Source organism: Zootoca vivipara, chromosome 7 (assembly GCF_963506605.1).
Source record: "Zootoca vivipara chromosome 7, rZooViv1.1, whole genome shotgun sequence".
In the NCBI taxonomy this organism is placed as follows: domain Eukaryota; kingdom Metazoa; phylum Chordata; class Lepidosauria; order Squamata; family Lacertidae; genus Zootoca; species Zootoca vivipara.
This window is the reverse complement of record NC_083282.1, coordinates 38,771,810-38,794,867: the sequence shown is the minus strand read 5'-3', so window position 1 is coordinate 38,794,867 and position 23,058 is coordinate 38,771,810. Positions and strand designations below refer to the sequence as shown.

General features: G+C 43.3%; 1 protein-coding gene across 1 annotated transcript; it reads left to right on the top strand.

Annotated features, from left to right (window-relative positions):
- Positions 1 to 7,357: 7,357 nt before the first annotated feature.
- Positions 7,358 to 22,861, top strand: LOC118079447 (lanosterol synthase-like). The gene is made up of 16 exons (XM_060277465.1): positions 7,358 to 7,435; positions 8,035 to 8,143; positions 10,158 to 10,276; positions 10,559 to 10,656; positions 11,209 to 11,236; positions 11,825 to 11,878; positions 12,234 to 12,305; positions 13,428 to 13,478; positions 13,735 to 13,884; positions 14,860 to 14,956; positions 16,984 to 17,089; positions 17,984 to 18,049; positions 20,130 to 20,210; positions 20,549 to 20,719; positions 21,584 to 21,662; positions 22,517 to 22,861. The coding sequence occupies exons 1-16, from the start codon at positions 7,358 to 7,360 to the stop codon at positions 22,694 to 22,696; spliced, it is 1,539 nt and encodes a 512-aa protein (XP_060133448.1). The 3' UTR covers positions 22,697 to 22,861.
- Positions 22,862 to 23,058: the final 197 nt, after the last annotated feature.

Genomic DNA, 23,058 nt, shown 5'->3' with positions numbered 1-23,058 from the left:
TGCCCAGGCAAAACTTGGCAGTCCTGATGTTGTACAGTTATTTGGGAGCACCTCTCTATTCTGTCTCTTTTCCTTCCTTCCTTCCTTCCTTCCTTCCTTCCTTCCTTCCTTCCTTCCTTCCTTCCTTCCTTCCTTCCTTCCTTCCTTCCTTCCTTCCTTCCTGGGTCCTATTACAAATCTCCATAGATTGGCAAATGGACACCATTTCTATGATCAAACAGAAGATGCTGGTCATATCTTCCCTCCTGATTTTTCCTCCTCTAACAATTATACAGTGTTACCTCAGGTTACAGACGCTTCAGGTTACAGACTCTGCTAACCCAGAAATAGTACCTTGGGTTAAGAACTTTGCTTCAGGATGAGAACAGAAATTGTGCGGCAGCGGCCCCATTAGCTAAAGTGGTACCTCAGGTTAAGAACAGTTTCAGGTTAAGAACGGACCTCCAGAACGATTTAAGTTCTTAACCCAAGGTACCACTGTATTGGGAACTCTTGGGAGGGTCGGGACATGGGCCGTTTTGTACCACTCCGTAAAGCACAAATGCAGTGATAAAATATCTATATATATAAAAATGTAAAAATCATGAAATCCGGGGTTCCACTTTTCTCCGTAACCGCTTGACCGATCGTCCTGAAATTTGGACACAACGATCCAGGCCACTCCTAGAGCGTTGTTGGAGGCAAAAATCCCTCAAATCACACACCTGCGCAGGTACAGAAATGCTTTCCCACCAATTCAAACAGCGCCCTCAAGTGGCGTTGTAACCTCCTCCACCCCCTCCCTTCCTGAGAAATCTAAGCCACACCCACAAACCGAATGACATCATCATCAACCAAGCAACTGAAACACACCAAGCCAGCCATTTTATCTAGGCCTTTGTTTTAGGCCCCTGACAGGCTGACAGGCCTCCACTAGGCCCGGGGAGGGGGATAACCCACAGCAACACACTTGGGGCTTTACTTTACCATTTAGCACCACTACCCCCCCCCCAAAAAAAATCCCCACCAAAGAACCAACATTGCCAAGTGGAGGTTGGGGCCTGCCTGGGGGGGGGGGTTGCCACAGACCGCAGCACAGCCTTTGATTTATGTAGGCCCCTACACTGCAAGGGGTTTTACTTTACCATTTAGCAACACTACCCCCACCCCAAAAAAACCCCACCAAAGAACCAACATTGCCAAGTGGAGGTCGGGGGCCTGCCTGGAGGGGAGGGGTTTGCCACAGGCCGCAGCACGGCCTTTGATTTATGTAGGCCCCTACACTGCAAGGGGTTTTACTTTACCATTTAGCAACACTACCCCCACCCAAAAAAAACCCCACCAAAGAACCAACATTGCCAAGTGGAGGTCGGGGCCTGCCGGAGGAGGGGTTTGCCACAGACCGCAGCACGACCTTTGATTTATGTAGGCCCCTACACTGCAAGGGGTTTTTACTTTACAATTTAGCACCACTACCCCCAAAAAATCCACAAGACAAAAATAAATATGACTTATTTTATGGGTATGTCTTATTTTAGGAGAAACAACTGATTGTAAGCCTCTGTGTCTTTTTTTAAAAAAACAACAACAACCATTCACTTTCTCTCCCCAGTTTAAGTCCTCAGATATTTGCAGTACACACCTCCCACCCCATTTACAATTCCCTACCTTCCCCTTGCCACTTCCTGGGTTTTTTTATGGAACTGAACAACCCGGTGACTTCTGAACGCGCCTTCTGTTGCCAGGCCCTTGCAGGGCCAGACAGAGGCCCAGCCCAGATAGATAAGATAATGTGTCCCTGTTTTTAACCCCTTAGTTACTTCTTCCATTTTACTGATTGAGAATATGCTGACCGAGGCCCCCTTTAGATTTGGAGGCCCGCGCCAAGTGCCCCATATGACCCTCTTCCTTCTGTCTGGGCCTGTCTGTTGCTACAGGGCTGTGGGGCTTCGCTATTTGACCCCCCCTCCCCGGGTTGGGATTCTTTATGTAGTTCTCTGGGTCCCAGGGCACATCATCACCCCCGATCCTTAATCTAAACATATAGAAATGTTCATGATGCGTGTGCAGGGGCCAATGTATGGAGATACAGGGGGGAGGGGACAACAGAGGGCTCAGACAAAAGTAAATACTGGGAAATGGAACCCAGAAACTGACAGCTCCTTCTCCAAGGATGGGGGCCAATGTAGGAAGATACCAGGGGTAGGGGCCAACACTCCCCAGGAACAACAGAGGGTTCAGACAAAAGTGCATGCTGGGAAATAGAACCCAGAACCAAACAGTTCCTTTTCGAGGGTGGGGGCCAAGGTATGGAGATACAGGGGGGAGAGGCCAACACTCCCCAGGGACAACAGAGGGAAGGGTATCCTACCGAAACACAGGGATGAGCCGGGGTGGAGGGAGGAGGGGCAGGATACGTCATGAATCATGACAGGGTGGGGGGGATCACAGGAAAGAACCACAGCAACGGGTGGCCGGGTCAGCTAGTTATTTCATAAATACAAAGAATGAGGTGAGTTATACCCTTTTTATTGCAGTAGCGTTCACACATAGGGTTTATTGGCACAGTGGGAGGTGAAGTAGTTACTTCTGCGTGGATACAGTCTGAGAAACACATGCATATGGTTTGAGGATGATCAGGGCATTCACTCTGTCCAATATAGAAATGAAGGGGGGACCCTTTGGCTCCAACCTGTTCAGAAACTCTACACTGAACGTAGCTGAAAACTGCATCTGCTACTAGACTTGCCCTCCAGTGTGTGGAGTGTGGCCGAGCCAGGCAATGACAGTGTGACAGGGCAGTTAACATATACAAATATATTAAATTCAGTTGTTGTTACAGGTGTCTAAACAAGGTAGAAAACACAGCTTATTTTCACTTCAATTTTTTCAGCCTAGGTGCTACAGCTTAGGTCTTAATACTTTGGTTCTTAAACAGGGTGGTACTCTCTCTCTCTCTCTCTCTCTCTCATCTATCTATCATCTATCTATCATCTATCTATCATCTATCTATCTATCTATCTATCTATCTATCTCTATCATCTAATATTTTATTTTAAGAATTTGTTGCTTACATTTTACATTCATATCAACGCAACAAAACATTATCTTTTGGAGGTTCTCAACCCCCAGACTTCCCCCCACCCTCCTCCCCGGTTTCCTATCATTATCTCTTATCTTTTCTGCATCTTTATATCTTTATCTAATTTATTCATTTCCCTTATTACAAATTTTACCCTAATTATATCACCAGCACTATTCTAAGCCTGCTAATGTTTTTAAGTGTTTACAATGCTCCTTCAGATATTCTACAAAATTAGTGCATTCATTTTAAAATCTTTTGTCCTCTTGGTGTCTGATCTTCCCAGTCATTTTTGCCATTTCGGCATAGTCCATTAATTTCATTATTCATTCTTCTTTCGATGGGGTTCTTTCTTTCTTTCTTTCTTCCTTTCATCCCTGGGCATATAACATTCTCAATGCTGTCGTTGCATACATAAATAAGACCTTTTTCTCCTTTGGGATATCTTCTCCTGTTATACCTACCCGTGTTTCTCCAAAAATAAGACACCGTCTTATATTTATTCTTCCTTTAAAAAAAACCCACAGTGGCTTATTTTCAGGGAATGTCTTCTTTTTTTTAATTAAGTACGGTACAAGGTTAAACTGCCTATCACTATGGCTTATTTTCGGGGAAACACGGTAAAAGCCTCTGGTTTTTTAAATAAAAGTTATTTTAAACATTTTATTTAATTCATTATATATCATTTCCCAATACGCTTTTGCTAATTTGCAGGTCCACCACATATGGAAAAATGTGCCCTCATTATCTTTACATCTCCAACACATACTCGACTTTTTTTGTACATTTTTGCATGTTTTACCGGAATTAGATACCATCTATACCTCATTTTCATATAGTTTTCCTTTAACGTACAGCATGGCGTAAACTTTAAATCACCTTCCATAGCTTTTCCCATGCCTCAAATTGTATATTATGCCCACATCTTTTGCCCAATGTATCATTACCGATTTCACTTCTTCATCTTTTGTTTCCCACTCCCACAGCAGTTTATATACTTCCGATAGAACCTTTTCATTACTCTCCAACAGATCTTTTTGTAGTCTTGAGATTTCTTTCCCAAAACCTACTTTTTATCCCTTTTAAATATATCATTTAGTTGATGATATTGGAGCCAGTCAGAAAACAAATGCTTTATATTTTCATACTTCTTCAGTTTCAACTGGTTTTCCTCCTCTATCAACAACTCTCTGTAAGTTAACCACCCTCTTTCCATATTTAATTTTAATACTTCAAGTGGTGCTATCCACCACAGGGTCTTATTTTCCAATAGATTCTTATACTTCCCCCATGTATAATATAATGATTTTCTTACAATATGATTCAAAAAACCTTTATGTATTTTCACCTTTTCATACTACAAATAAGCATGCCACCCAAATCTATTATCATATCCTTCCATATCTCATATGCCTGGATTTTCTAAACTCATCCATTCTATAAAAGCCAACAAATACAGGATACTTCATAATATAATTTTAAGTCTGGCAGAGCAAGTCCCCCTCTTTCTTTTACATCTGTCAGTAATTTAAATTCAATCCTTGGTTTCTTCCCCTGCTATGCAAACTTAGATATATCTCTTTGCCAGTGTTTGAAGTGTTCTTTTCCATAGGCTACCGGAATTGATTGAAATAAAAATAACATTCTTGGCAGCACATTCATCTTTATTGTTGAGATTCTTCCCATAAAAAAATAAGTTCATTCTACCCCATATTTCCATATTTCTTTTGATATCATTCCATACTTTTACATAATTATCTTGAAAAAAGTTTATAATTTTTGATGTTAACCAGACCCCTAAATATTCCACCTTTTCTATCTTTAATTCTGTTATTTGTTCAAATTCATTTTTATTTTGTTCTGTCATATTTTTAACCAGCATTTTTGTTTTTCCTTTATTTAACTTTAACCCTGCCACTTGGCCAAATTCATTCAATTTCTCAAATACTTTTGGTACCGATTCCAAAGGATTCTCTACCATTAATACTAAATCATCTGCAAATGCCTTAAGTTTGCATGACCTAGTTCCAATTGTGATGCCTTTGACTTCTTCATCTGTTCTTATCTTTCTCAACAAAGGCTCTAACACCAGAATAAATAACAGGGACGACAATGGACACCCCTGTCTTGTTCCCTTTATTATATTACATTTTTCAGTAACGGTATTGTTTACTATTAATTTAGCCTGTTGCTCAGAATAAATTTCCTCAATACTATTAGCAAAGACCTGTCCAAAATTCATTATTTCAATTACGTTTTTCATATAAGTCCATTATATATTATCAAACGCTTTCTCTGCATCAATAAAAATCAAAGCTGCTTGCTTATCATTTCTAACTTCTAGATATTCAATCACATCAATAATGTTTCATAAATTATCTTTCATATATCTACCTGGTAAAAAAACACCAGCCTGATCTCCATGAATTACAGTCCTTAAGGATGTAATTCAGGGTGGTACTTTCTGTCAGTTTCCCAACCTTCTATAAATCTTACTCGTGAGGCTCCTCTAGTAGTGTAACAGACCAGGGGATCAGCTCACCCCTCTGACTGGTCTGGGATTCTTCTCTTTCAAGAAGATCTCTCCCCTTCTTACTGAATTGAGAATCCAAATAATATGTCCTCTCACAATTCTACTTCTCCTGTTCCCAATTCAGCTTCCCAGTTTTCTCTTGTCTGTATACTCTTAAAATGCGCTAATCACTGTCTCTCAAACTTAAGTTCAGAGACTTCTTTCTCTGACTACAGAGTGAATTTAACACACAGCTCAGGAGCTATACTACTATGCAGCTAAATGCCAGAACTCCAATCCCTTAACTGTTTTTTTCTCATGCCCACGGCAAGTGCTGTCACCACCTCCCTCTGGCTACCTGTACCCACAACCAATCAAAAGGAGGCTGCGGCACAGCACTCTGGTGGAAATCTGAGGCATTGCATCACTAAACTCTAAACAAGTTGAGCTTTCAATCACACAAGGCTATAAACATATCTAGGTTTTCATTAAAGGTTTATTTGACTTTGCCCCTTCAGTCTATGGAAACAAAGACTTTGATAATTCTCTTTCCAGGTGGTGCTCTTGGAATCCCTCATCTGGGCAAAGTTTGGCTGGCTACTATGAATTTGTACAGCTGGGAGGGAATGAATTCACTGTTTCCTGAGTTATGGTATGTGTCCTAAAGTTTTCTCATCCCCAACCCACCCTGCCAATCATGAATTGCCAAAGAAAGGTCTCTGCGGCAACAGTATTGCACAGTAGACGGATCCTTCACGAAACAGCAATGACTTGGAAATAGACACATTCATATGAATCTTCACTACTTCGTGTCCATTTGTGACAGAACCTGTTCCTCACAGGATTTCATGTAGAGGTTACTCAGATGAAGAACATCTACTCATGAGTCAGAGTGAGGTATGGCTAGTTGCCATACCTCTGCCTGATTGGTGAGTAGACACATGTCATGGATGTGACATATGGCGCATGTTAATGAGCAAAAATTGCAAGCCGCAAATGGAGCTCAAACTGCAGCCCATAGGCCTGGGAAATGATTTTAGGACTGTTTTAAACAGTGCTTTTTTCCCCTAAAAAATGTTTAGGGGTACTCTCATTTTCCTACTCATATTGCTCATATTGAAATACTGCCCTCAGTGAGGCCAAACTTAGATTCACAAAATGTTTAGGGGTATGCATACCCCTGTGTATCCGCAGAAAAAAGCTCTGGTTTTAAGAAAGAAGTAACCAGAAGGTTGCAAAAGATACTAGTTTTCACAAAAAAATCTAGTGGAGGATGAATTATTGTTTTGTTTCTTATTGTGTTATACCATAAACTGCCCTGTGATCCTCGGATGAAGGGCAATATAGCCTGCCCTTAGTTTTACCCCTATATCCAGGATTCCTGACATTGTTTTCCATGAACCTGTTTCTTCCATCTTTCTGAAACAGGCTGTTCCCTACATGGATTCCAGCACATCCTTCAACATACTGGTGTCATGCTCGCCATATCACCCTTGTGATGAGCTACTGCTATGCCTCTCGCCTGACTATGGAAGAAGATGAATTGATCCAGAGTCTAAGACAGGCAAGGCAGCATTCTCCAAACATCCCATCATCCTCGGTCAGAGTAGGACCCTCGTACTCCCTCGTATCTGCACTTGGGAGATTGCTTGCTTGTATCTGACAGGGAGAAGGCTAAATTGGATGTCTTATTTTCCATTTAAGGCAGAAGTCAAGCTCAGAGCAACAGTGTTTAAAAATGCCATGGGAATATTTATTTTGGAGAGAGGCGGGGGCATGGAAACATGCCACTTGGCCATCCCTATTCCACAGGGGAGGGCAACTTTGGGAGGGTAGAATTTGGAGTGGAGATGGTGCCCATGGTATCACCCTCCCAAATCATATGTCTCTCACCTTCCATGCTTTTCTTTTAATTTATTTTAATGACTCTGTGCTTCATGCTCCACAGAGTATTGCTTTTAGACCCTTGCCTCTTCTCCTAAAAACTGACAGACTACACCCATGTTGCCTCCTCCATCACAGTAATACCAGACTCCCCCTTTTTAATGCATCTTTTAATTTCTTTCTCCCTTTCTTTTTGGGTGGTAAAAGGTGTTTTCTCCTCCCCTCTTCAGAACTACTAAAAAACAAATCAATGAAGAACTGTTGAACCATTAATCTCCTATGGAGTACCCTCCTCTTCCTCCTCTAGTGTTTAATTAATTAATTAATTAATTAATTAATTAATATTATTTCTTAAGACATACCACTTTTCATATAAGTATAAAAATGGATGAAGAGGACCATGAAAGCTGATGCCATAACACAGGGAGAAGTGTTATATGGGTACAGAGCAGATTTTGCCACACTAGCATGAATTTTCTTGGTTTTTTTAAAGCCATGAAATGGCATTTGTCAAGTACACTAGTATCCTGCTTCTTCTTTACTATGAAAGTCATTTCACTTCATGGTTTCCTCCTAGGAGATTTATGTGGAGGACTTTTCCACTATTGATTGGCAAGCCCAGAGGAACAATATTCACGAAACCGATTTGCAAGCTGCACACAGCTGGATGCTGGATGCCGCATATGGTGAGTGATGTAGGAATTGGCAAGTCTTATTCCAGGAGTTCAGGCCTTCAATGTAGGTTTCCTAGGGTTTACTTGGCACAGAGAAAGAGAGGAAGAGACTTCTGTTGTTATAGGCAAACACATTGTCTGAGGAATAAGACATGGATGCTTTGCATGTCCTTGACGCAGACACATATCCATGGAAACATACATCTTCCAAGTTTCATATTATCACAGCTTGTTAGCTGGAACAAACACAATACAAACCTTTGTAGCAAATACAAGTAAGAACATTGCTTTGTGAGCAAGAGGCCTGAACCATGCTATGGACACATGCCATGGCATTATGGGTTTTGTAGTCTTAGAACCACCCATGGTGATCATCACTAGGGTTTTGCCTGTCAGACTACAGGGTAGTCCCACTCGCTGGATCATCACATTGTCGTGGTGAGTGGGCTTGCATGTTCCTATGACCCTTGTGAGCCGTCAGGAATCTCATACTCCCAGCAGGGTCACCCAAGGCAGTAAGGTCAAAGTGAAGGAGCTAGACAAAGAATGATCCAAGAAGTCCTCAACAGCAGAACAGGTGGATGATAACAAGTGGCATGTTGCAATGGCTGTGAAGGTGGATGAAGGCTGCAGCAGATAGGACTACTTCATGCCCTCGGAACAGAACCCTACTGCGAAGACTGTGCGTTGGTCAGTGTGCACTGATCTACACACATAAAACAAATTCACGCACAGGCGTCTTCCAAAAACCCGACCCAAACCCCCAAAGTCCCATGGCGATCAGCAAATGGTAACGGGGGCAGAATCGTGAAATCTGGAAGCCCCTAGTCATGAACCGGCACATGGGCGGTGGATACAGATTCAGTCATTCTGACTCAAGGAATGAGGCAGTTGAGCAGCTCGGCAGCTGTATCCATGCCTGAGCAGCACCTTTTAGGATCCACTCTGCTTACCCCGAAAAGGGAGAGGGGCTAGACAAGGTGCCCTAAACATAGTCCCTTCTCTTCCCCCATCCCCTCTTTTATGAAGATTACCCGCTCTGGGACCCCACAGCTAATTCTCTCCTGGCCTCCTTGCTGGCCCAGATAGGTCTAATTTAGCCAGCTATCTCTGGTGACTATCTAATGTTTATTGGATGGATTTCCCCCAAATTGATTCTTGAACTTGAATTTTATTGTTATTCGTGCTTTTATACTGTATTTTATGTTGCTTTTATGTTGTATTACAATTAAGTGTTTTAAATTTGTTGTTAGCCGCCCTGAGCCCAGGTTTTTGAATCGGGAAGGGCGGGGTATAGATAAAAATTTATTATTATTATTGTTGTTGTTATTAAGTGGTGTCACTTGGGTCCACACATGGGTATTAGCCCTTCCATGAAAGAGGGTGTCCCATTAAAGGGATCCACAAGGAGTTGCTTCTGTCTGAACATCCAGGCGGGGGTTAGGGCCATAGCACTCATTGACCAGGGACCCTTTTGGGGGGGGTACCACAATTTGGGGTAGGTCATAGTATTGGGCTGACCCTAGAAACACTTCCAGTTGGTAGGCTGGACTTCAAATGATATACCCAATGCCTATGGCTAACATTCACATCACATCAATAAATTTGTGGCCTATTTGACCCATTTTACATTTACTCTTTTTGTCCTGTCTGGTTATTTCCCTATAATGGGGGCAATGGGGTCATGGTGGCTTGGGACACAAGCTCCTCACTTTTAGAAGGGCAAAGGGAAAGGGAAAAAAAACAAATGACCCTAAACCACTGGTACCCATCTGTGGTAAACCCCTTGTTCACACCCATGTTCCTTTTGCAGATTTCCCCCTGAAATCATCTTTGAAATTTGGGGGCTGAAATCCTGCCTCTATTTTGAGCAAAATACAGTATCTTTTGGAAGCAAGTGCCATTGAATTCAATGGTGCCTTCTTCCAGGTAATTGCATGGAGGATTGCAGCCCAAAACGCACGAGGAAGATAGAACCGTATTAACATGATTGCGATGTTCATAGTGTCTCTTATTCCTTCTGCAGCTACCTTAAATTTGTACGAGAGATACCATTTCACCAGTTTCAGAAAGAAAGCCATTGCAGAAATGTATGAGCAAATCAAAGCTGATGACATATTCTCAAATGCCACCAATTCTAGTCCGGTAGGTCCTTTGTGAATGTCTTTCAGAAATAATTGTATCAGGAACAAGTTACTTTTGATGGCAGCATATGTTCCTTCTCCTGAGGAAGATTTGCCCCCAAAACCAGTATACTTCCAAAGGTAGAGCTATGCTTGTAGCGATCTTGTTTTGCCCAATTGAAGGAGTTTCTGTGTTGGGCTGGTGACATGCAGAGACATAGCCATGCAACAGATGACTGTGCTAAGCATGGAGGTATAGCAGAGGAAAATTCCTAACTGGAATGATATATCTTTTGTCCTGTAGATTTGTAAAGTGTTTCATATGCTAATAAGAAAGCAAGTTGATGGAGCCAATTCTCCAGCTTTTCAAGAACATATCTCCAGACTTTATGACTACCTTTGGTAAGACTGGCATATTTATTCCACCCATCTTTGTAGTGTCCTGAATATGGTCTTGCATAAGTGTGGTTTTGCAGACCTTGATCTTTCCTCAAAAAAGGGTCAATCAGACTAGAAAACATAAAGCACATTCACATCGTACTTCAGAATGGTGTGTTTACCTGCGACAACCGTCGTATGTGCACAGATGAGCACAGATGCTCAGATGGCAGCTTCATCACTAGGCGTTCCAGGGGGTTGCAGTGGTGGGGAAACCAGAAAGGGCATGCACACTCTGTAAAAACATCTCTGCCCCCTCTCTGATGTGAACAACCCTGTGCAAATGCAGCTTTGCAAAGCAGTGGGATAAAATGACTTTGCTGCGTTTTAGGCCAGTGATGTGAACATATCCTTATTTGCAGTACTGTATAGGCAGATCTCATGCACACCCGTGGCTCACTCGTTGTGTTGTATGGGAGAGATATCAGGAAGATTTTGGTCTCTTATTATGCAATGCAGATAGGTAACTACATGGTCTTGTGACTGCTATAATCTCTTCTTTTTATATCTCTGCAGGATGGGACAAGATGGTATGTTAATAAAGGTACAATAGTGTGAACCAATATGTTTTGAAATATTATGGGCTGCAATTTGCATTGCATTGGTGACTCTCAAGCTCAGCTGTCTTCTCCCTGCCTGACAGCACCAGCTTATTTGAAGTGAATATCAAAATATCAGGAGATCCAGGCATGGATCTTCTGCATAATGTGTAGCTTCACCCCAGGGTTAGGGCTAGGAGATAAGATGTAAGATAACACCAGGTCATGTGGCACCTTTTTAAAATGCTGATTCAGATGTTATATGATGTGCCAAGAATCCCCAAAACACATGCTGCTTAACTGAGAGAACAAGAGGAAAAACTATTGGACTTGGGGGGAATTGATCAGTACACAATACAATCAAAACAAGGGCCAAGCGAAAGTGTGGAGGAGCCCTTTAGTTACTGATTTACTCCCAGTGTTCTTGATTGATGCAGAGCAAGGCCAGTGGGGGAGGCTGTAGGCTGGGAAGTGGCCATGACTGGGGAAGCATCCCAAGGGCTGGTTAGAGAGGACTGCATTCAGCTCCCAGGCTAGTGGTTCTCCAGCCCTGATCTAAAAGGACAAAACTGTTCTTCCTTTCTTTATATCAGTTCATAGGATCACAGACCTGGGATACATCATTTACCATTCAAGGCTTATTGGAGGTACCATTTTATATTGTCAAATATTCTACTTTTGTTCTCTCCATAATAATTTCCATTTACATATATATATATTAGATGAATGAACTGGCATGTAGATGGTGTGTGTTTAACCAAAGCACACACCTTACGAGATCTGAACACCTTGTATGCCTGTCATGGTTCTCCAGGTAATTTATGACATGAGATCCAGAAATTCACACACTGAGTATTCCTTGTGTAACACTGAAGTTATCCCTCAAGAACTTGCGTTTATTTTTGTAGCTGTCCAAAGTGATGCTTTTGTGTAAGTGTCTGAGATTTTCTCTGTGACTTTCCTGGGTCAGAATTCTTAAGCATAACTTCTTTCTTTTTCTAGGCTGGGGTTCAGAACAATCCTGACTATGCATCCTGTCTGAAAAAAGCCCATGAATTCTTGAAAGCCTCTCAGGTAAAGCATGATATTGGAATAATATACATAGGGAATCAATACTGCTTTCAGCTGTCTCAGCAAAACAATCAGGAGGAAAACGCTTGTCTCTTTTTGCAAAGTAACATGAGCCCCTTTCATCATGAGAAGGAGCTATTAGGGGATCCAAGGCAGTGGGCCATTACTTGACCTAGATCAGGCATCCCCAAACTTCACCCCTCCAGATGTTTTGGACTACAATTCTCATCTTCCCCGAGCAGTGGTCCTGTTAGCTAGGGATCATAGGAGTTGTATGCCAAAACATCTGGAGGGCCACAGTTTTGGGATGCCTGACCTAGATGTTGAAGGACAGCTTCCAAGGTTGTATGGTTTCCCCCAGCCCTGCCTCTGATATCCATGCATTTAGACCTGGATGCCTGCATAGGCAAAGCTTAATGTGTGGATGTTGTGGTCATGAGATGCTGTGTGACCTTGGAGGCAGAGCCAGAGTGTTGCTTAGCTGCCTCTTGATCACATGAGATTCGTTCAGCTGAATAATGTGTCATGGCAGGACTACAGAATAATAGGTTTTTAATCTGAAGCCCATGTGATCCTTGACAAGTAATATCAATTTGGTTTTATAGTGTGGCTTCAGTCCTGTGTAAAACCTTGTATATCTACGGCAATTTACCTCAACCAGCACTATGGGTTGTACCCAGTATGAATCCTATTCAGAGCAAACCCATTCAGGCTAATAAACATGACCAACTTGAGTTCATAAATTTCAGTGAGTCTACTTTGAGTAGCACTAGCACTGAACATAACCCTATGTGCTGCCATTGCATCAGGCTGTAGCCACATTCTGTCTTCTAAATTACAGGCCATATTTCTGACTGAGTTAATTTATTTGTTTTGTTTTGTTTCTTAGTTATTGCATAGCCCACCTTTTTCTCCAAGGAGCTTAAGGTGGCATACATGGTTTTCTTCCTCCTTAATGAATCCACACAACAACCCTGTGAGGAAGTCTAGGGTGAGAGGCAGTGGGGATTAGCACCCTGGTCTCTGAGGTCCAACACTCAAACTGTTATGCCACACTGGCTTTCCCACTGGTTACAAATATAATCTGATCGCCTTTTATTAATATGCTGCTAATCTGTTTTTCAGGTTGTAGATAACCCACCTAACTACCAGAGATATTATCGCCAGATGAACAAGGTACATCCAGAATCGTGACCTGTCTGTCTGACACATAGCCAGCAAAAAGAGAGCTTTTAAGTGTTAATTCTGAGAATGTAAGGACACGAGAAGAGCCTGCTGCATTAGGCCAGTGCCCATCTAATCTAGAATCCTGAAGAAGAAATATGGATCACCCATCAACTCCCTGATTGCTTTCTTGGGCATTGCTTGGGAGGAGATGCCTCTACACTGGCAGCTGCCAATGGAGTCCTAATGTATTCACTTCAATTACCAGGGTGGATTCCCCTTCAGCACTCGAGAGAATGACTGGATAGTGTCTGACTGCACTGCTGAGGCCATGAGGACACTGATGCTGCTGGAGGAAAAATGCCCCTTCATAGAAGATCATGTGGCACCTCAGCGCCTCTTTGATGCTGTCAACGTGGTGAGAAGGGGGAAAGCCCAGAAGAGAAAATGGGAAGCAGGCAGGAGGAAGCTATTGTGGGAAGACTGAAGTCATCTAGCATTCAGTAATAGTGCTGAGTTTTGTGGGGCCGTAGGCTAAGAGAATTGGTGGAAGTGTCCCTATGGCAGCATTTTATCCTCTGTGAAGGATGATCAGTCTTAAAGTTTGAGTTCCTGAAGCTCAGGTAAAGGGATGCAATGTAGTGGGACTGAGAGCAATCTCCCCCAGTAAGCTGGATCGAAAGCTCACTGGGCGTTAGGGTTGAGAACAGATGGACTGTTGATCTTGCTCTTTAGAAAGCAGCTATTGCATCCTTACACGTTACTTACGGTAATCAATTTGAAGTCAAATACATAATGAGTTAATCTCTTTCCCTACACTGGTAATTTGGAGATAAATCACATTTGGTAGAAATAGTGCAAATTAGCAAATTTTGTCCTGGAATCCTCATCATAGTCGTGATGAGCAAGGGCACTTTCTAGGGTTTGCTAGAACAACAGAATCTCCCCATCCACCGAGTTCTCCATTGGCCTAATATGGTGAGAGAGGGCCAACTGGCACGACTACATATATGTACAGAGAGCCACTCTCCTTTTGTTGAGCGCCACTTAAAATAAAGAGATTGGTTTGTCAAGAGCACAGGCTCTGATTTTACACAGCATTGTAGCCGGGTGGAATGGCGCCTGAATTGCATTTGGTGCTTGTGGCAAAGCCTGAAACAGCAGGAATCAAAGCACTTGGGTAGAAAGGGGCAACTAAAATGATCAAGGGTCTCTGTAACATTTGGGGGGTTTTTTAGTTTGTAAAAAAAGGCAAGCGTGAAAGGGGCACAGGAGTGGCTTGTGGGGTTGTGCAGGAGTGACCAGTCATGTGCCTCTGCAAGTAGGACAAGGAACACCATGCCTGTTCTTAAACCCTCTCCCCCTCCCCCATCCCACTTGTACTTTTTTGCAGATTCTGAGCATGAGAAATTCTGATGGCGGTTTTGCTGCTTATGAAACCAGACGAGGGAGTAGGCTACTGGAGATAATGAACTGCACGGAGTTATATGGTAAGAACACAGCCTTGATATCAGAACAACTTAAATGGGAATCTTTTGTGAATTCTGGTCATCTTTACAAGCAAGGCCTATTTCATAGTTTTGGGGCTAGAGACCATGAACTGAAGTCACATGTTTGAAGGCAGTTTGTTTTGGCCATAGGACCTTGGCAATTGTTCACGTTGTCAGAGTCCACTGCAGGTGCTGATAGGAGAGATGTTCTAAGGCAGGCTGGTGGTTGGTTTCTGGAATAGGCAGAACAAAGATGACGTGATACGGACAGTCCATGTGGCTCTGAACATGGAACCTGTTATGTACTGAGCTGAATCCTAGAACAATAGGATTCAGAATCAGCAGGAGCTACCCAATCCAACTCCAGGTGGAAGTGAATCCGCAACCTGATTGGCCTGCTGGAGCAGCCAATCAGGCGGCTGGCAGAAGTGAATCTGCTACCTGATTGGCCTGTAGGAGCAGCCAATCAGGCTGCAGGCAGAAGTCAATCCACAATATAATTGGCCCACAGGTGTAGCCCTGAAGTAGCCAATCACGCAAGGCCCATTGTGTAAATAATGTATATAAGCAGATGGTTTTGGGAAAAGAGCCATTCGTCTTCTCTTCTTCTCCTTGATGAATATGAGCTGAATAAAGAGCATGAAACTCACTCTCGACTCCGAGTATATTTCAGAACCCAAATGAGCAACAGGTACACAAAGTTAGCTAGAAATCAATGGTCTCCTCACATCACACATGTTCTTTTTTGGCTATTATGTGGGTGGCAGTGCATCCCAATAAAGATAAACGGTGCAGGATAGCAAGGTACCAAGGCTGTGCTGTGCAGAGTCCCTTGTTTGTGTCCTGTGGTTCTTTACAAATCCTTGCAGATTGGCTCTGGCTTTGAAGGTGGTCTGCAAACTGTGACTGGCTCACAATGGCACAGCATGCCTCCAGACCAGGAATCCCCAAACTTTGGCCCTCCAGATGTTTTGGACTACAATTCCCATCTTTCCCGACCACTGGTCCTGTTAGCTAGGGATCATGGGAGTTGTAGGCCAAAACATCTGGAGGGCCGCGGTTTGGGGATGCCTGCACTAGACGATAGGAGGGAGCCAATAATGCACAGTAACTCACGTCTTACTCTCATTTTACTTACACAATCACAGCTTTGTGTGGCTGGGTAGAAATAAATAAATGCACAGCTGTGAATTTGGGCTTACGCAGCTTCTCAGAGATGGGCAAGTGCTTACTGGGCTTTAGGAAGGAAGCAAAATTCATAAAATTGGGGGGGGGGGTGGAGGCTGGTTCTGGGAGTTCCTAACTTTATGCATGGACCTGCAGAACTCAACCTTTGTGGGCGAAGCAAGCTACTTGTCTAAACATCAAAGTAGTGTTTAGTGGCTGCCAATGAGTCTATGGGCCTAGTTCAAGTTAATTGGTTTTCAGCTACACCACATGGGTCTATTTTAGAAGCCACCTCTCCCAGGATGACAGCCTTCAAGGGGGGGGGGACACTTTCCCTTGAGGGCATTCTGCTGTGAACTGCATGTCAGCAGTGAGTGTGGCCAGAGCCATCTCTCCCTCCTTTTGCCACACCCTTTTATCTTCCTCTCTCTCTTTTGCTCCGTGCCCAGCAGGCTGCTTGGGGAGAGACCAATAATTCTTGCAGGGTTCTCAACTGTTTGCTTGCAAAGGGATTTCCTCTCACATCGCCCCATCTGTTTCACCTCCACCACCATCTTCATCTCCCTTCTGGCTCTTCCTGTGCTTCTAAAAATAGGCTGAGGTCTGTATGTGACCCTCTGGATGCAGCTTGGCCACCCCTGATCTAGACAAGGAAGGCTCTCGCTGATAGTCCTCTGCACAAAATGCATGGCCTGTTTTCCTGATAAGCTTTTGGTGGCTGTTGCTTTTATAGAGTTTTTTTCCCTCTTCCTGCTGTTTAAACTGCTAGGTTTTGGCTCCGTTTTAAAGGATATTTTCAAGGATTTTATAAATCTGTAAACCATCTTGAAACATAAAGTAAAATACTTTATGTTTTTCAGCTGACTGTATGATAGACCACACCTATACAGAATGCACTTCATCCATAATGCAGGGATTGAAACATTTTGGGAAAAGATTCCCAAATCACCGGGAAGATGAAATCAGGTAAAGGTCTGGGGTGAGATCCTCAGAAGCTGAGAAGGATGTTATTGTTACATCATGATATTCATCTTCTATAGCAGGCATCCCCAAACTGCGGCCCTCCAGATGTTTTGGCCTACAACTCCCATGATCCCTAACTAAGAGGACCAGTGGTCAGGGATGATGGGAATTGTAGTCCAAAACATCGGGAGGGCCGAAGTTTGGGGATGCCTGTTCTATAGTCTTGAATTCTATATTCTAATAGACTATTCCATGTTAAGAGTTCAGGAGTTGAATTTGTCAAAGACTGTATTTTTTTGATATTTGATTGCAACTCCAGTCATTATTTAAAATATATACATATACCTCCATCCGCTTAAATACCTGCCAACTAATGACCACGCGGTACATCTGAAGGGTACTCCAGTCCATAAAAAACTTTTGCCACAATAAAATGTGTTAGGCTTTAAGGTGGCACAAGACTCTTAGTTGTTTTTGCTGCAGCAAACCAGCACAGCTACCCCTCTGGAAAATGTATATGTACATGTAACTTACAGCATACATGTTATTTCCAACATAGAAGTGATACTTATGTAAAGTTGCTGCTGGTGGTTTAAACAAAGACTGATGATGAACACTCTTGATCTTAATTACCAGTAGCCATCACCTGGGAGGCTGGGAGGAACCACTACTGGATCACAGCCTCCTCTAAGGCGGGTCACAATAGCAACACAAACGTTGTTAAAACATTAAGAAGTAGGCCACAAAATGAATGTTTTGGGTGGGACCAAGTTCTGAAAAAGTGGAAGGCTTCTTTAGGTTACTGAATGCCATTGTTACAAGGAGCTTGCCTTAATTATTCTCTCATCCAGAAGCTGTTTAGCTTGAAATGTAAGACCCCTTTGTTTTTCTTCCCAGTGATACTCTAAGTAAGGCTTTGCAGTTTTGTCGTAAAATGCAGAAAGCTGATGGCTCCTGGTTAGGGTGAGTGGCTTACAAATATCCCACACTGAACTTGACTGCGGCACTGATTGGCGGAGTTTCTGAATGCATACATAGCGTTCTGAAAGAATGACTTGCTGACTGAGCAGTGGAAACCTTCACCTTTTGAATGTCTTTCCTACATAGCAGTTTGAGAGAACTAGCTAATGCAACACGCTGTTCCATTGTTTCAGCTGGTGTGTCATCCTAGTAGAGGAAGTGCTGCGGACCACTTGTAGTGTACAGTAGTTGACAGTCAGCTGTCCTATGTTGATACGGACTATGATTGTGGCCCAGTGCAACCCCTCGGGGGACTTGGGTGGGGCAGGCCAATTGTTTTCCTCAACTGACCAGAGGGGATGATGGGAAAGCCTGTCAATTTTTAAAATATAAATTGGCCCAACAGTGGAGCTTCAGCAGCAGAGAGAGATACTGAGGGTTCACTCCAGTCCTCTGCTGGAGTATTTAAGCCATCTGGAGTGGGAGCCAGCAACATAGTTGGCAGCTGATCATCCTGCCCACCCTAAAAATTGGCATTGCCTTTGAGGTAAGTGGGCAATGTGTATGGAGGACCTTGCTGAGGAGATAATCGGCCACCGTTTTCAGGGCCAGGAAGCAGACTAATTGGGCCCATTTGGTGGTTTTGTCTTCTCATAGCAATTGTCACAACTTTCAGTGGCTAAGGTGAATTTGAAGATGAATTTGGGGTCTATTTCAGGCATCCCCAAACTGCGGCCCTTCAGATGTTTTGGCCTACAACTCCCATGATCCCTAGCTAACAGAACCAGTGGTCAGGGAGGATGGGAATTGTAGTCCAAAACATCTGGAGGGCCGAAGTTTGGGGATGTCTGGTCTGTTTCTTAGGGGGTGAAATGGTGCATCACCGCCTTCATCTGGCGGGATGAAGGGAACCCCGGTAAAGGGGTTTTGGTAGAAGATTGTCCAGAAGGCATAGATTCAGGCCGGGTGTGTGTTTGTGTGTGTGTGTGTGTGTGTGTGTGTGTGTGTGTGTGTCTCAGTTTGGTTGACCTGTGTCTTGAGGTGACCCTTTACTCAGGCACAGTCCTGTTTATCTGCATTGGCACTGGTGGCAGCTTGCTCTTTTGATATGTTCTACAAATATGAAACTATTTTGGGATGGAGGGTAAAACACAAGCAAGGAATGGGGTTTCTCATGAATGCACGGAATTGCCTTCCCACTGTGGAGGGGTGCGCTACAGCCTAACTCTATGCACTGGAAAGAAAAGATGAGTATGCAGCCTCTTTTTTGAGGTAATGAGATCCTAAATGAACAATGCGAGCCGGATCAGACTTAACCCTGATGCATGAAATGGGCAAATTCAGCATGTGACAGCTAAGTTGGCAGTTAGAGGTCTTCTTCACAACAAATAACTGATGTTAGCCTGTCTGAGGAGTGATTTGAAACCAGCAGCCTAAAATGTAGTACCAATATCTAGGCATCAGCGGCAACAGTAAATCTATGCCTGTTCTGAGGCAGGATTTTGTGACCATTCAGATGAGCAGTGTTCTAATGATGTGTCTGCATAAGGTAGTTGCACAAACCTTCACATTATCATTAGGCTTAGAGGGAAAACATGCTGGTGTTTTAAAATGGGGGGGAGGGATGGGGATCCTTTTGTCAGTAACATTGTGTACTGATCCCATACCGATCCCTTCATGAATCGTCATGAAAATTCACACCCTTAGATCTACAACCAGTAAGTAAAATAACTGGTTATATAAATTAGATCTAGTTAAATGTACAAGAAGAAGAAAAAACAACTGATGCCTAATAAAGGTTATTGATTGAAGTAAAATAACTGGTTATATAAATTAGATCTAGTTAAATGTACAACAAGAAAAAAATAAAATAAAAAGTTATAAGAGATTCTGACTTTGACTAGGAACATGAGACTCAAAAGATTCCCGCATTGCAAGGGGGTTGGACTAGATGACCCTCATGGTCCCTTCCAACTCTGATTCTATGAAACAGTGAATGGAAGGGCATGCTCAAAGGTTGTAGTCTGTCATTTGTCTCTGTATCATTCATTCAGCGGCTGATGGGTTTTCCCCTCCCTGACAGGCGATGGGGCGTATGCTTCACATATGGCACCTGGTTTGGACTCGAGGCATTTGCATGTATGGGATTCATCTACCGTGGTGGGTGAGTAAGCAGCCTTTCGGATAGAAGATTAGTATGAATGTTGCTCTGCTGGGAGCCCTTGATGGAGCTTAGCTTCAGGGTGGTGAAGTGGAAAGATCGTAAGGCTCCTCCACCCAAAATATCAAATTCGGGGGAGTCATGTGCATATAATATTGACAGCTCCAGCCCCTATGCATGCTTTCTCAGAAGTAAATCCAACTGAACTTAGTGGGTCTTACCTGCAGGTAAGTGTGCACAATTTTGGGGGGGGGGTGCAGTCAAGGCCAACAGTGGAACAAAACCCAATGAGGCATCTCATGGGCTGTTTTTCCCCTTCTTTCTCCTCTCATGTTTTCTAGGGAGGCATGCAAGGAAGTGACCAAAGCCTGTGAATTCTTAGTCTCCAAGCAAATGGAAGACGGTGGCTGGGGAGAGGAATTTGAATCCTACAGGTTTCGCAAATATATTCAGCACACCGTATCCCAGATCCACCAAACCTCTTGGGCTCTGTTGGGGCTAATGGCTGTTAGGTAAGCACAGAAGCTGGCAGTTACCTACCTTAGAAAAGGCTTCTGTCTGCTTTTGGCCAAGTGGTTTCTGCAGCAGTTAGACAAACCAATTAAGGTGTGCTAAAGAACCATGCTTCTAAGTTCATGGGGCTTTGGCGAGAGGGGGCTGATCTGCCCCAAGTCCATTTCCTCCAAAGACTTTTTCACACAAAAAAACCAAAAACATTATCCATACACTATGAGTGCACTGCATCACTCGCATAAATTTCTTCTGGGGCTGTTAGCCAAAGCAGGCTAGTCATGGGAAATGGAGCTACCAGCACCCAAAAGCAGTAAGCTGTGTACCTTTAAAGCACATGACTTTCCCTAGAGAATCCTGGGAACTGTACTTTATCCTTCACAGAGCTGCAGTTCCCAGGATTCTTTGCAGGAAGTGATTTGCTCTAAACCTATGGTGTGTATGCAGCCTAATCCTCCATCACAAGAGGTGCTTCTTTCTGGAAGTATCTTTGGTTGGGCTGATCTGCCCCAAGTCCATTTCCTCCAAAGACTTTCCCACAAAAAATCCATTATCCATACACTATGAGTGCACTGCATCACTCGCATAAATTTGTTCTGGGCCTGTTAGCCAAAGCAGGCTAGTCATGGGAAATGGAGCTATCAGCACCCAAAAGCAGTGAGCTGTGTACCTTTAAAGCACATGACTTTCCCTAGAGAATCCTGGGAACCCATGAGGGTTTTTTTTCTTTCTTTTAAAAAGAAATTGTGGTCATATAAGCTTCTCCCCAGAAGAAAACTGACAGGCTTTCCCCTCGCTCCAGCCACCAGCCCTCAACTGGGTGCTGATAACAGAACGGAATGACCAGTATTCGTGTGGCTTTGCAGATATCCTGATGTTCGGGTTCTGGAAAGAGGAATACAAGTTTTGATTGACAGACAGACATCGATTGGGGAGTGGCCTCAGGTGTGTTACAACTTTTAATTTCTTAATCAAATATCCTCATAGCAATATAATTTCAAGGTTGACAGAAACAGTATATTTCAGCCACCTATGGAAAGGATCATGTCCTCCAAATACACATAAAATGAATGAATGAACGCAGAGCATTTCCCAACAAGTCCTCAGAGTGTGGGGGGTCAGCAATATTTGGAGGATCGAAGGTTATCCACCCCTCACTTACAGAATGACCCAGATCAGTGTGTACTCTCATTGGCATCATTGCGGTCATAAAGATGCTTCTCATAGATGGCTGCAATGTATTGTGGGCACACATGGACACCTGTGTGGCATTGGCAGGTGAGCTCTTACAAGTGCTTCCCATATTCGCCCTCAATCGGACACTCTGATGTTCCTGTGGGAAGTATTCTGTTGCCTTAGGCACCCAAGTGCAGCTACCTGTTACTGCTGTGGCATTGAAATGTGCCATTGGGATTGAGTTTGTGTGGTATCAGAGCACAGGACACAGCTGGCCCTACTGTTACATACATGTGGCAGGTCAGAGGGGTGCCCTTCAAAAGCTGTAGACGGCCAGTTGATTCTTTTATTTTTTTAATCATGGAACCATTTTGATATTCGGCCTGAGATGCCACAATGTCTTTAGTTGCTTTTCCTGCATTTTAATTGGCTCTGGTCTCTGCTTCCTGCTTCCAGAGTCTTGTTTGCCAAACAAAAGCTCGGTGGTACTGTATGTGACAGTTGCTCTTAAAAGAGGTTACAGTGATCATACAACTGGGTTCTCAAATGGAATTTAATCACCGTGAAATCAGGGCAGAAGACTGCATGTAGGTTGTTCAGGAATTTCTCTTGCCTCTCCTCAGGGTGACATCGCTGGAGCATTCTACAAATCTGGTACTCTGCATTACAATGCCTACCGAATCATCTTCCCTATCTTTGCACTTGCCCGCTTTACCCGGCTATATCCCAGCAGCCCTGTCGCTAAAGAACTCCTGAAGAATGGATCTGTGCATTCAGAGCAGAGTCAGAATGGAGGGTGCTGAGCACAGGTGCACTGTCATCATCCCTGAGGGTTTCATCCTTCTCAACATCACCCAGTTCTCTCTTGGTTGATATTTGCTGTGTAGCATGTGCTGTTTTTCTTTTATTATAATGCCACATGAATTATAATGCCACTTGAAACATCCCTGTAAGATCAGAATGAAGGGCGTATTGACAATTGAGATACTATCTTTTCCTTGCCAGGCTAACTGATTTCAACAACATGTCTTGTTGGCCAGGAATAGCTTAAACTATCACATGACCTAATGTCCAAGCATGAATCAACAGGTGTTGGCTATTCGGAGAGTCCCGCAAGAAATTCATTATTTAAATGCAGTGAGTACATCTCAGAATAGCAGCACTA